The 13,957-nt window shown below is 45.6% G+C and overlaps 1 protein-coding gene across 1 annotated transcript in view; it reads right to left on the bottom strand.

Annotated features, from left to right (window-relative positions):
* Positions 1 to 2,275: 2,275 nt before the first annotated feature.
* LOC121553763 (B-cell lymphoma/leukemia 11A) overlaps positions 2,276 to 13,957 on the bottom strand; it is a 44,880-nt gene continuing 33,198 nt past the window's right edge. Inside the window, exon 3 of the mRNA XM_041867140.2 lies at positions 2,276 to 7,621. Coding sequence (XP_041723074.2) covers positions 5,403 to 7,621 — 2,219 coding nt within the window. The 3' untranslated portion in view covers positions 2,276 to 5,402. The remainder of the gene's footprint in view (positions 7,622 to 13,957) is intronic.

The raw sequence follows: 13,957 nt of genomic DNA, 5'->3' as shown, positions 1-13,957 counted from the left end.
TTTGCTATGTACTGCTAATTGTTCTTGTGGCAGTGTGATACAATTATCCTGTTGGTAGATACATTTAATTAAAGAAGTCAGGCACTGTAATGTTTGCAATATAGCCACACACACACACACACACACACACACACAAACACACACACTTTGACCATGTTCCATTCAGCAATGCTCCCAGGCCAAATAACAAAACCACAGCCTGTGAAAACACGCTTTCTTAAGTCTTTGGAGAATCTTCAACTGTAAAACACTGGCGGGAGAAACATCCATGGGAGTTTATAGGGACTGTGGGTCATGCTTGTATAGATTTTATAACAGTGACAAATGCATTATGCTTTAAACATAATCTAGCATTGGGAGCCCCAGTAAAGCTGCAAAGGCCTGAATGCTTCGTGAGTTTATAACACAATGAATATATATATATCACAGAGGGAGATAGAAAAATAGCACTGATTTGTTTTATTTGCCTGGCCGGCCCTGCCAGTGGCCAGTCACATTGTTCAACAAGGAGCAAAGAGGTGATTGCTGCTGCTATGGCTCCAGGAGCACTGAAAAAGGAGGAAGTGATGTAAAGCTTTGTGGCTCACCCACATCCTCACACAAAACAAGGCCTCAAGTGGCTGTTGTTTATAAAGAACAAAACACACACTTGTTGTTCTTGTGGAGATTGATTTTTCTAATACACTTAGTGAGCGTTGGTAGATGATCACAGCTGCCAGGTGTCATTGTCTCTCCTACAAGGGGGATCTAATGTTTGAGTTGGAATGGGTGACGGTTGGTGGAGACCGTTATGATGGATGGGTTTTGACAAATGTATTATTTTTCCTTAAGTCTGAGTAAACAGGGAGAGGTAATGATATTTAAGTAAACTTTGGTGGGCTGATACATAGAAAGGGCGGTGGTTGCCAGGGCCGGCTTCAGTCATAAGCGACATAAGCTGTCATTTAGGGCCATCGGCCACTAGGGGGCCACCGACCCAATTATTGTAATTTGTTTCAAGAACTCAACTTACTGTTGGGAGTCAGAATAGTAGAATTCACAAGGTGCAAGTTCAAAATTCGGTTGTGCATCAGCAGTTTTTCTCTTGTTATATTAGTCACTGACAGTCAATTGATCAGATAGCAATGATGGCTAACAATTTTTACATTGGTAAATTAGTCTAGCCAGCTATATAAACTTGTAGTAGTCATGGCTGAATACCAACCAGAACTGCAGGAAATTAGCTTAAAAACAAAAAAATAAATATTTGCTGTCAAGAGGGGGGCAACTAACTGTTTTGCCCGTGAGGTGGCAGGGCCCCACAACCAAATCTCACTTAGGGCCCCCAAAAGGCTAGGGCCGGTCCTGGTGGTGGCAGTGAAGTTGGGAGTGAGGAATAGTTACAGAAAAGGGAATGGCGAGAGGGAGGGAGGGAGGGAGGGAGGGAGGGAGGGAGGGAGGGAGGGAGGGGACACTATCAGCACCCTGAGTCCCATTGAGGAGTGACATGTATGTAACATGTATGCTCAGAGATAGCATGAAAACCGTCTGCAGTCACGCCACTAAAGCTGCTACCTACAAACACACAAACACACACATGCACACACAAACACACACACACTTACACTGGCTCGGCTATCCTGGCCCAACAGGTTAGGCGACACAGCATAAGTCACATGACCCTTGTACATCCATTGCTCAGCCTGTCACTCCACCTCTCCCCCTCAGGGCAAAACAAACCAGTGCAGGGCCAGAGGGAAGGGAAGGTTGAGGAGAAACAGAGGGAGGCATGGGGGAAAGTTCAGCAAGTCTGAGTACAGCTCAAGACTGTATGATCTCATTTAGACACACATGCTATACAAGCCGTACGACTGGCTGGGGAGGGCAACCATGACACCAGGATAGTCCCCATTTCATATAGGCCATATGCATACTCGAAACAATTGTGACACACAAACACACACACTCACACACAGACGCACACACACACACACACACACACACACACGCATGCACCACAGGAGGCTGCTAAAGGGAGGACGGCTCATAATAATGGCCGGAACGGAGCAACAGGAATGGTATCAAACACATGGAAACCATGTGTTTGATGTATTTGTTACCATTCCACGAATGCCGCTCTAGTTATTACCACAAGCCCGTTCTACCCAATTAAGGTGGCACCAACCTACTGTGGCATACACACAGAAAGACATACTCCCACCCGCTCATGTTTGTATGTCATCCACACACTTGGCCTGCTCCAAATGTCTAGCCACATGACGCACAAACAACAGAATTATACTTTAGTTTTTTTTATTAATTGTTTTTCAATAAAGGGACAAAATGGGTGTGTGAACAGGATAATGCAGACTGCCAGAAAACACAGACAGTGGTTTTCCCAATACAACTGAACAGAGACCAGAAAAAAATACAACAAAAATAGCTAAATTTGTCCAATGACCTTAGGCCACTCTTTAAAAAATAAAGAAATAATATTAGAACCAAAAAGAAAAAGAAAACAAAAAATGATCCATTCCATGCCTCTGTTTTGAACAGAGCATAGGTAATAATAAATAGCAACTCCCATAGTAAAAGATAAAGGTCAAGTTCAAGTTACAACAAACAGCTCTCAGAACAAGAATAGAAAATGCTGATAACAAAATATTCCGCATTGCCATTTACAAAAAAGTCTCAACTCAAGCAGGCTTCTCCACGTCTCCATTTCATTTTCATTTTTAAATATGCTTTGCATATGAAAGTATATCCAATCTAAATATAAAGCACCATTTAGTATTTGGCAATGAAAAAAACCCTGCAAAACATTGATTATTTTTCAAATTCATTTATTTTGATGCTTTTTTAAATCGATGTACTGCATATGAAGTAAGTTCATTTTTTTCTTCTTAAGATGTTGGAATGTAGTCAGGTGGGATACGTGGGAAAGACAGAAGCACAAAACAGAACAGCCCGACGTCAGCTTGCATTACTGCTTACAGAATGGCAGCAGGGGGAGGAGGTCCAAACCAAACCAAAGAAGATATGTACAACCACCTGTGTGAGCAGGAACCAGCGCGGCAGCCATCTTATGGCCCACTGCGCCCAATGCCACATACTTAATTATTTTTTTATTGGGTTTTCTTTAATTTCTTTAAACATAGAAATAATTTGCACTATATTATCCTGCCAAATTAAAAATATATACCGTGGCAGCTTGTTATTTTTTTTCACTACCAAAAAGGTACGTAAATACCTTTAGAGAGAACAAGCAACAGTTAAAAATACGAGCCTCAATATAAATACTATAGTGCCTACTCTAAGTGAACATTGAATTCAAATACCATTCTAGACATACAGAAAAAAGTAGACCATAAATGTGTTTAAGCATAGGAATTGACATGAGTGTGCATCTTCCTATATTTAAGTTCTCTATTATATATTCATATATAATCTTAAGCCTTTCCCCAATGCAAATTTTATTCAACCTGAAGAGCCGCGAAGTGCCAAGGCAAAATAAAAAGTCACATATTTTTTCTCCATTTTATATATACTGTGATCTAGTCCTGAACACCACCAAGACAGAGAGAAAAAGAGAAACAACAACAAACTTAAATACAGTTTCCCCTAAAGATAATGAAGTGTTATAAAAAAAAGTCCTTTTAATATTTATACAAAAAAAAAAGATTTGTACAAAAAAAAAAACTTGCAGTGTGAGCAGCAAGTTTGTTATCTAGCTGAGGGAGTTTTTACCCAGTCACAGCACTGAGTGCTTTTCTGGGGTTTCTTGGGGTTAAATAACAATGGTCAGAGGTGAAGGATAAGGGTCAAGGGGTGGGGGTGGGGAGTGGAGTGGCAGGCAACAGATTCTGTATTCGTTACTATATAAAACAACTGAATCTTAGTCATCAGTCAGCATTTTAGCAATTTTTCCCTTAAGCGTATACCTGTAAACTGGGAAAATTGAACAGTGCAATTATAGGACAATTTTGTCCTATAAATGACAGTCTAACTTTAGACTCAACCGCTGTACCGACGTTGTACCAACGTTAGACAATTTTAGAGTATCTGTACAGACTCTGAGGCAGAGTGACAAGTGCTATTTCACCATCGACTGGGGCGGATGTCTGCAACTCAACGAAGAAAAAACTCCTTTCACGTCAACACAAACAGCAAACAGTACAATTTTTTTTAGCAAATAATGGTACATCTGCCCTGTATTACAAACTCCTTTATGATTATTTTGTCTTGTCTCCACTCCTCCTTTTCAAGAGCCCTGGCATGGGTACAACTATCTTCCTTAAATAATATTTGTATTTATTTTAAGTTTAGGCAATTCATAGATGGATAGAACGTTTAAATGTATTGTAATTTTTTTATTTTTTATGAAACCCCTCCCCAAGCACACCATTCTGTTAGCTTCTAATTATTTGTAACTTTTCTGACTAGCTTGTATTCATTCGAATGTCCTCGTATCGTCTGGTGTGCTGGGAGCTTAGACACTGCCTACTCCCGCACTGATAAATCCAAGCAGCATCATAGGTTTTGTGCTACTGCAAATACATGACAGCTCTCAAGTCCTCACAACACTATAAAAGTCCCACGAATTTAGGATTGTACTTTACAGAGCATCTTTGTGCTCAGTACCTCCGTACCAGAAATAAAATATACAAACAGTTCAGTTATACACAATACTGCCTGTACCGTGCCTGCTGAAAACCTCACAATTTAAAGATACTATAATACATAGCAAATAGGAATATTATTGACCAATGCAGTTTCAAGATATCAAAGGCACTCTTTTTTTTGTTTTACCAAATGATAGTACAAATTCAAATCTTAACGCATCCTTGTCTTTTTGAAGAAATCCAAAGGCTGTCACTGCTTTGCCTTTAGTAATCAAGCCAATTCATAGATTATTCTTTAACCCCATGGGGACAGAACATCTTTTAGAAAGATGAAGGTTAAGTGCGATTCCCAGGTCGTCCAGAGAGGGTTAAGCTGAAGACTGTACATGATATGTGGTATGCAGCATGGTCGTTTCATTCTTGTCTTTTCTTTTTTTGAAAATAAAAACAGAACAAGAAAACAGCAACACATTTTACTCAACAACTAACCAACCAGGGACAATTTCTATTTTTTTTAATTAGCCAAAACATACCATGCATGCTGTCTAATTATCAAAAATGGGAAAGGATAATCGAAAAAGAAAATAAGTACACAACATGTAAATTATTGCACAAGAGAAAGGCTCGAAGTTTTGCGTCAATGCAATAGTATTGCCCCGATACAGATCATGCATTCAACGAGTAATGGAAACGGGGTGTGCTGGTCCAGAGCACGTTGTCTTAGCTTCCACCGGACTGGTGAAAGAAGAGGGGAGAATCTACAGGGGACTGGGGAGAGAGGGAGGGCTGATGAAACCCCCACTACTCCGACTTAATTTCGGCACTCAAGGGGCGGTCACTGTGCCATTTTTTCATGTGTTTCTCCAGGGTACTGTACACGCTGAAGGGCATCTGACAGATCTCACACTTGAACACGTCCTTGCCGATCTGCCCATGTGTCTTCATGTGGCGTGTGAGCTTGCTGCTTTGGGCGCAGGCGTAGTTGCACAGCCCGCACTTGTAGGGCCTCTCTCCTGTGTGGCTGCGCCGGTGCACTGTCAGGTTGCTGCAGTTCTTGAAAATCTTGCCACAGTACTCGCAGGTGTCGCTGCGGCGGCTGCCGTCCTTGGAGCCAGGTCGAGTCAGCGGAGCCCCCAGGTGGGGCGTGCTTCCCCCGCTCCCCGTCCCACTGCGGCCCGACACCCCCCCATCCAGCTCCCCAGGAGGAGTGGAGAAGCGCAGGCTGCCATTCTCCGACGAGTGCTCAGAGGGAGAAGAGGCAAAGGGCGATTGTCTGGAGTCCCCCGCAAAGTTCAGAAAGGGGTCCTTAAATTGTCGGGAGGCGGCGTAGCCGGCCAGCCACTGGGAGTAGACGTTCTCTGTGTTTGGGATGGTGGGTGTAGGCAGGTCAAACTCCTTCTCCAGCTTGATGCGTTTGGAGAAGGGGCTGAGGGGGCTGGGGCTGCCCAGGAGCAGCTTCTTGGAGAGGCCCACCGAGGCTGCTTCGCTGGGGGATGTGCCGCGCCCGTTGATGGCCACAGCCGAGATGCAGCCCCCCTCGCCGCGATCTGACTCCAGCGCTGAATTCTTGTCACACAGCTGCCGTTGTGTGTGCTCGCGGTTGTGGTGGTGGTGTGTGTGGTTCTCTTGGCCCAGCGCGCTGCGCTTGTGTACGTGAAAAGCTTCGCTGAAGTGCTGCATGCTGGCCGCCAACCCCATGCCCTGCATCACCTCAGGCAGCGAGCGAGGGATGGAACCCTCATCTCCTCCTACCAGACGACCCACAACTTCCCCGTTCCCAATGTTGCCGTTGTTCTCATGGTGTCGCGCTGCCTCCAGACTCAAGCTGAAGTGGTAGCTGTTGTTCCTCCTAACTCCATCCACTTTCTCTTCTTCCTCCTCCTCCCCCTCCTCTTCCTCCTCTTCCAACTCTTCTTCTTCTTCCTCCTCTTCCTCCTCCTCCTCTTCTTCCTCCTCCTCCTCCCCATTCTCCCGGCGCAGGCGGTTGTTCTCACTCTTAAGCTTGGCCACCACTGACTTGAGGGCACTGCTGGCGCTGCCCATTCGCTCGCTGGTGCCCGGCTCGGGTGAGGAGGCTGCAGAGAGCCCATCTTCCGACTTTTCGGCGTTGGGCGATCCCGACTTGTGCATGTGCGTCTTCATGTGGCGCTTGAGCTTGCTAGCCTGGGTGCAGGCGTGGTCACACAGATTGCACTTGTAGGGTTTCTCGCCCGTGTGGCTGCGCCGGTGCACGATGAGATTACTCTGGAACTTGAAGCTCTTGCCGCAGAACTCGCACGACTTGGTCTTCAGAGGAGTAGAAGGCTGGGGGCCCGAGGAGGGCAGCGGCGTGGTGGGGGTGGTATGGGAACCCGAGGGGGACTGCATGGAGGGAGGCAGAGGAGGGGGGGTGGACAGGTAGGGAGGTTTGCCCCCACCGCCACATCCTCCACCTCCTCCACCGGGCTGGAATGGTTGGAGCAGCCGTTGCATAGGGCTGGGCCGGTTGGGAGAGTGTGGGGGAGTGGACCCTGAGGTGTTGCCCGCCAGCTCCCTCAGCCGGCGGGAGAAGTCCATGGCCGATGGTGGGTCAAGGGGCATGGGGGGGTTGAGGCGCAGCACCCTGTCGAAGGCACTCGGATGGTGGGCTGCCAGCGCCAGCTCCTCTGGGCTCAGGTGGTGGGGGTCCAGGTGGTGGCGCGGAGGTGGGCTGAACAGCGGCGGCGTCGGGGGGAAACGCTGCTGTCCACCCCCTCCGTCCCGGCTCCCCGAGCCTGATCCTGGGATGCGGAGGAGGCTGAAGGGGCTGGCCTCGGAGGGCAGGTGGAGGCCGTGGAGGGGGGGCTGCGAGGGGCAATCTGCACCCCCGCCCAGGGAGGAGGGTCTGCCCATGCGGGGAGTGAGGGGGCTGCCATGGCCATGCTCGCTCTCCAGGTAGATGCGGAAGCCATGGGTATTCTGGGCGTGCTGCAGCAGGAACCAGGCGCTGCCGTAGGCCTGTTTACAGGTGGTGCAGGTGTAGGTACTGGGCTCTTCCTTACCTGCAGGGGGACAAAGAGGAAGAGGGGACACAGAGTTAGACTCATGTTCACAACATCAATCAATGAATTAAATAATATACAATAATGATGCCCAAAGGAAATGAGTTAAAAGAGTTCAGCTCAATTCAGCTGTGCTGCATTTGACTCGTGCTTGACTGTCTTACGGATCTAATATATGTTTAGGAAGCCATCATATGGTTTTAGGGGAAATCTATCTTAATTATCAGGCTGATAATCTTTGACAAAAATAAGAAGAGACAGGAGAGCAACTCTTATCGAGGTCATGCCCCACATTAGCGACATGACTCCAGACATGCAAAGTGTGTGTTTGTGTGTGTATGTGTGTGTGTGTTTGGGGGGGGATCACAGCTTCCTCTAGCCTGCTATGGGACACTGTTATCCCAGCTGACTGTGAGCAGCCTCTCAGCTTGCTACAAAGCAAACAATGACCACTGTGCCTGCAGAGAACACTCTGCAGAGAACACACTCCCATTGATGTACAGAAGTAACCCCTAACCGAGAAACACACCACCACTAAGCATAGCAGATATTACTACAGTACTAAGGCAGACTAAGAAATGTATGCCTCTAATCTTTGTTTTGTTATTTTTTACAGAAGTCAAATCGACAGTCAGTATAACTGTGTTATAATCCCTTACGCTGAGTGGTGGTGCACACACACACACCAAAAGAAAATCCTCTCGCGGTGCATAACTAGAACTGCCCTCTCAATCGCGGCCCAGTGAAGTATTCCGCTGCTTGTGACAGCAAAGGAACATTTAAATCAATAATTGACTTTGAATGGCTCTCTGACAATGACCTGTGGTCCGCTTCACAATGCATGTGTAATCTCATTAAGCCCGCTCCTCCATCAGCTCATTTACAAGATTAGATCATAAATGGGCCGCCGCTGAAAGCCTTTTAATATGAAACCAGTTATATGGATGCAGACTCATGCACAGTCACACACACAGGCATGTGCATGCGTGCGCGCACACACACACACACGGCTTTGAGAAAAACCCAGTACTGATTATCCAATAAAGATTTCTGCTCCACTGCTCTGCTAGCCTAAATACACAGATTCTCCCAAATGCGCACAAATGCACATGCGCACACATAAACACACACACACACACACACACACACACACACACACACATACACACACACACACACACAGACACACACACACACACACACACACGCACACACAAACACACACACAGACACACACACACACACACACACACAGAAATACAAACATTTAGACAGTAAACAGATTAATGCTGAAATGTGTAACTATACACACAGATAGGCATGGTAAAACACACAACAAGAGTGAGGTGTATTGTGGTATCTTGGTCCACCTGTGAGTGAGTCATTCAGCCCATATACCCAGCGACCATCCACAGGTTGGTTCCCCTTCAGACTAATTACTCTAGAGACTCACATAAGCCTAAAACGAGACTAAGGTGAGCCTTAAACGAGCTTGAGGAATCAAGCTCTAACAGGTGAGCGTTAGACCATATCATTTCACTAAAAAGGGAAATATATACAGGAAATTAACCTTTCATTATTTGCCAATTAAAATGAGCTACTTGATTCAAATAAAATAGAAAATGGATCCATCTACTTTATTCTCAGAATGACAAGCCAAAATATTTAGCTATGCAATCCTGCCAGACAAGATAAATATCACATTGGCAATAATTATCCAGAATACATTTCCAGATAACAAGCAATTTTGTGATAAAGGGCTGTAGAGTCCATTGAATCAACAGACAGGGGTCAGTCACTAAAGCCTCCATACTCCAGCTAACGACTGGCAGTAGGAACCCAGAAAATGAGAGACAACACTAAAAGGGATTTATGGTTTACCTTACTACTTTTATCCTCCCCAACTGCAATTTACCTTGCACATCCAAAAAACAAAGGGTCAATACTGTCACCAAAAAAATCCATCAGTTAGTGTGCCGTGTGTGTGTGTCTCAGTGTGTGTGTGCATGTGTGTGTGTGAGGGGGGCGTCATATTTCCCATTGACATATTTCTTACACAACTTTTCTCTCCTTTTTGTGGTGGATATACTGTATATAGTGTGTGAGGTAGGAAGGTGTGCAGAGAGAAAGACTTCTCTGCTCTGCGTGTATGAGCATGTGTGTATGTGAGGGGCCAACAGTTGCTACTGGGTTGTGTGAGAAGGGGGTTGGTGAGTGAAAGGCGTGAGACTCAGTGGTTGGGTAGGATAATCCTGTTAAGACACTCAGACCCTCCCCCGGACACTCAGACCCCTTGGTGTTCTGTCTGGGTCTAGCACACTGTCTGAGCACTGGGAGAACTCACACACACACACATATGCACGCACACACACACTTATCTTTCACAACCCACAGATTGGGAAGTCTAGCATTAGCTAGTAAATTATGGACAATTAGAATTGTCAAAAATGTCTGCTAATTGATGCCACCTGCAGAGGGTCTAACCTCTATGTTTTATTTGCATTTCCATTGAGAGTTGTTTCTTCTCACATGGACATTTATTGATGTGCAAGAGTATTGGAAAAAGTTGAAATGATTGGAAGTGTCTGAAATGTAGGCTTCTGAGAGCCCTAACAGCCTGCTTCTAATTCAGCCATCGCTCAGTTCATTGAAGAAGACTGCCCAGAGCTCAGAGAAAGAGCTGAAGAAGATGGAACGAGACAGAATGTGTGAGGGAGAGAGACAGAGACAGACAGAAAGAGAGAGAGAGAAAGAGACAGAGAGAGAGACAGATGACTGTAGCGCTTGGCAGCAGTGTGTTAAGATCGCAGACGGAGAGAAAGAGGAGTGAGGGAGAGAAAGAGAGGAGAAAGAGAGAGAGAGAGTGAGAGAGAGAGAGAGAGCAGTAATGTTACATGCTGCCAGCTTTTAACACTGGGAAATGTCAGAGCCATGTAACCAGCCATGAGCCATCAGAGAACAAGAGAGGAAGGAGGAAGATAGAGAAAGTGAGCTCCCACAAACACTGTGCCAGACATACACACACATACACCATATCACACCACATTATACACACACATACTGCCATCACACATGCTGTAACATAGTACACCCTCCCTACTTCCGTGTCGACACACTCCCTTCACAAACGCACACACGCACAAACACAAGCACCAAAGTATTAAACCCCATTAAGCAGAGGACACTGCTGAGGCACTTATGCAGTGTTAGATGTGCGAAGGGGGCAGAAAGCTTGGCACAAACACAGAGGTGGCACAGACACCCATACACACACAGAGAGTCAGTGAGGTTTGATAGTGAAACATGAGACTGGATGGAAGGAAACGTGTGCTGAAACTTCCCCTGCTTACTGCATCTCTCTAGGGAAATGCACCACTCTGAGCAGATCTCTTTACAGAGCCTAAAATAACTCCACTGTGCCAAGCTGTGAAGACACGCCCACACACACCAACTAAAACACACACACACACACTCAGACAGCATGTCAGGAGCATGGCAGCATTTGCCAAGCAGTAAGACTCACAGTACACTCTTAGAAAAAAAGGTGCTATCTAGAACCTAAAAGGGTTATTCAGCTGTCCCCATAGGAGAACCCTTTGAAGAACCCTTGTTGGTTCCAGGTAGAACCCTTTTGGTTCCAAGTAGAACAATTTTGGGTTCGATGTAGAACTCTTTCCACAGAGGGTTCTACGTGGAACCCAAAATGGTTTTATTTGGAACCAAAAAGGGTTTTACCTGATACCAAAAAAGTTATCCTATTGGGACAGCCGAAGAACCCTTTTAGAACCCTTTTTTGTAAGAGTGTATTGCACTGCCTAAAAAAGTCTAATACATAACTATTGCTCTTTTTGTATTGAAAATAAGCCATTTAAAGGAATATGCCTTCTATGTAAAAGAGAAAGGAATTCAGGGAGGGAGAGACGGTAGAGAGGATATCTATCTTGGTAGAGAGGGGACATCTCTGTGTTCCGTCTGGACGGGTGGCAGTGGCAAACAAAGATGTATGCCAGCTTTAAACAGCTTGGGCAGCCTGGGCCCCAGATATGCACAGTCTCTTATTGCTCATCTGCCATCTTACCAAGCATACCACCTCTACCTGCACCAATGTCACACACAGATGTACGCACATGTCATGTGCACACACATACACACCGAACGCAATGTAAACACACTCCCAACCATTCCACATGTAATATCCCCCTGCCCATTCTCATAATATGCAAAACTGCTAACCCCTCCCCCACTCTACACATTACACACGCTACACACTGCCCTAACACGCATCACAAACACTGACAAGCAGAACAAACGGCCATTAGGCCATTTGGACAGTTCCCTTTGTCCCCTGTTCCCCATCTCTCGTCACCCTTACTCTCTCTTATTCACTATCTCTCCATCCCCCTTCTCTCTACCTCTCTCTCTCAGTTTATTTCAGTCGCTCTCTTGTTCCTTCCCTCCAATTTTAAGCTCCATCTCTCTCTCTACCTCTCTTAAGCCTACTCCCTTTCTCTCTTTCTCTCTCTCCCTCCCTCTCTCTCTCTGTCCCTCTCCCTCTCCCTCTCCCTCTCTCTCTCTCTCTCTCTCTCTCTCTCTCTCTCTCTCTCTCTCTCTCTCTCTCTCTCTCTCTCTCTCTCTCTCTCTCTCTCTCTCTCTCTCTCTCTCTCTCTCTCTCTCTCTCTCTCTCTCTCTCTCTCTCTCTCTCTCTCTCTCTTTCCCTCTCTCTCTCTTTCCCTCTTTCTCTCTGTGTTGTTGTGTCCTTGGCTATGCAGTGCAGATTCCACCTCTGTGTGAGATAGCGGTAATTGAGCTAATGGCCCATCCCAGAAACAGGATTAGGGAATAGGACAGGGAGAAAGGACAATGTTCCCTAATAGAATTTGGGGATTCTATCAGCGGCTTAGGCTTTCAAGATCTCCTGAAAATATTTACGTGTGGGATGTCCCTTCACCCCTGACCAACTCCGCAAACATATTACATTAAATTAAAAGTGTGTCATGCAAATATTCTATAATACTCAATTCTGTGAAAGCAAAATAATATTTTTCTTGTTTATAATTATGGCTATTATGATCGTTATCACCATCATTAACTAATTGTAGGTCACTAGGTAAAGCCATCTACTCCGTCATGGTGAGTCTTTATTCCGTCGATCTGACACAGCTGCTCATAGTCCACAGAAACACACACACATGTCTTTGTCCTGGCCCAGACTCTCAGTGGTGCACCAATTGACTGACCACAAACAAAGCCCTGTTTGACCAACACTTGTTCCCAGACAAAGACGGAGCAGGGAAGTTCAGGGAAGAGTGAGCTGGGAGGAATCGCAAGACACCAGCAGAATCTGCAAGACACCAGAAGAAACTAACATCTCTAGACAATAGGCCTTACTTACCCTATTATACATACACCACACACACAGAGGAGAGGGAGAGAGAGAGAGAGGGAGAGAGAGAGAGAGAGAGAGAGAGAGAGAAGAGAGAGAGGAGAGAGAGAGAGAGAGAGAGAGAGAGAGGGGAGAGAGAGAGAGAGAGAGAGAGAGAGAGAGAGAGAGAGAGACTAAGAAAAAAGAGAGGAAGAGAAAGTAAGCTTTTTTGCCAGTGAGTTGTTTCTGATCCATATCCTAAAATTCTGCAAATCAGTGTGAATGGTGTAATAACTGTGAAGTTGAAAGGTGAATCCCGATAGGAGAATTCCATGGGATTTTCATGCCGAAATCGGTGTTCATTTAGTATTCCCACTCCCCATTACCAGTGTAATCCCCGGAACACACAAGTCCCGCACGGAAAACCCAATTAGTAGCGCTGAGATTTACACACACCTGATGCCCCATATGTAATGGATGTTACAACACAGAGAACACACACACATCAACATGACCAGAGACAGAATCATGTAATAAAAGCAGACTTATTGGTCAGAACAAGGCCAAGCTAAGAAACTACTGTACTAACTGACATTTCCTCTTCTGAGTAGACCCTGATTCAGTAATTGTGAGATATCTTCTGCTGATCTTTGTAGCCTAGTGGTTAGAGCGTTGGGCCAGTAACCGAAAGGTTGCTAATCCAAGCCGACAAGGTGATTTTTTTTTCATTTTGCCATTGAGCAAAGCAGTTAACCGCCCACAACAACAGCTCCCTGGGCAGCCCGCCGCACCTCTCCAGAGGAGTTGGGTTAAAAGCGGAAGTCAAGTTTCGGTTGGACCTTGTGTGGAATTGACGTTAAAAATAAATGTAATCCTTTAATCCTTTAAAGGCCAACAATTTAATTCATTCCAAATGTTCTGAGAAACCTGTGGTATGCCATTCAACTATTGTAGAGAAACAGTATTTTGTGAAT

Source organism: Coregonus clupeaformis, chromosome 37 (assembly GCF_020615455.1).
Source record: "Coregonus clupeaformis isolate EN_2021a chromosome 37, ASM2061545v1, whole genome shotgun sequence".
Classification (NCBI taxonomy): domain Eukaryota; kingdom Metazoa; phylum Chordata; class Actinopteri; order Salmoniformes; family Salmonidae; genus Coregonus; species Coregonus clupeaformis.
Note: the sequence above shows the minus strand (reverse complement) of the source record. Positions and strands in the feature narration are given on the sequence as shown.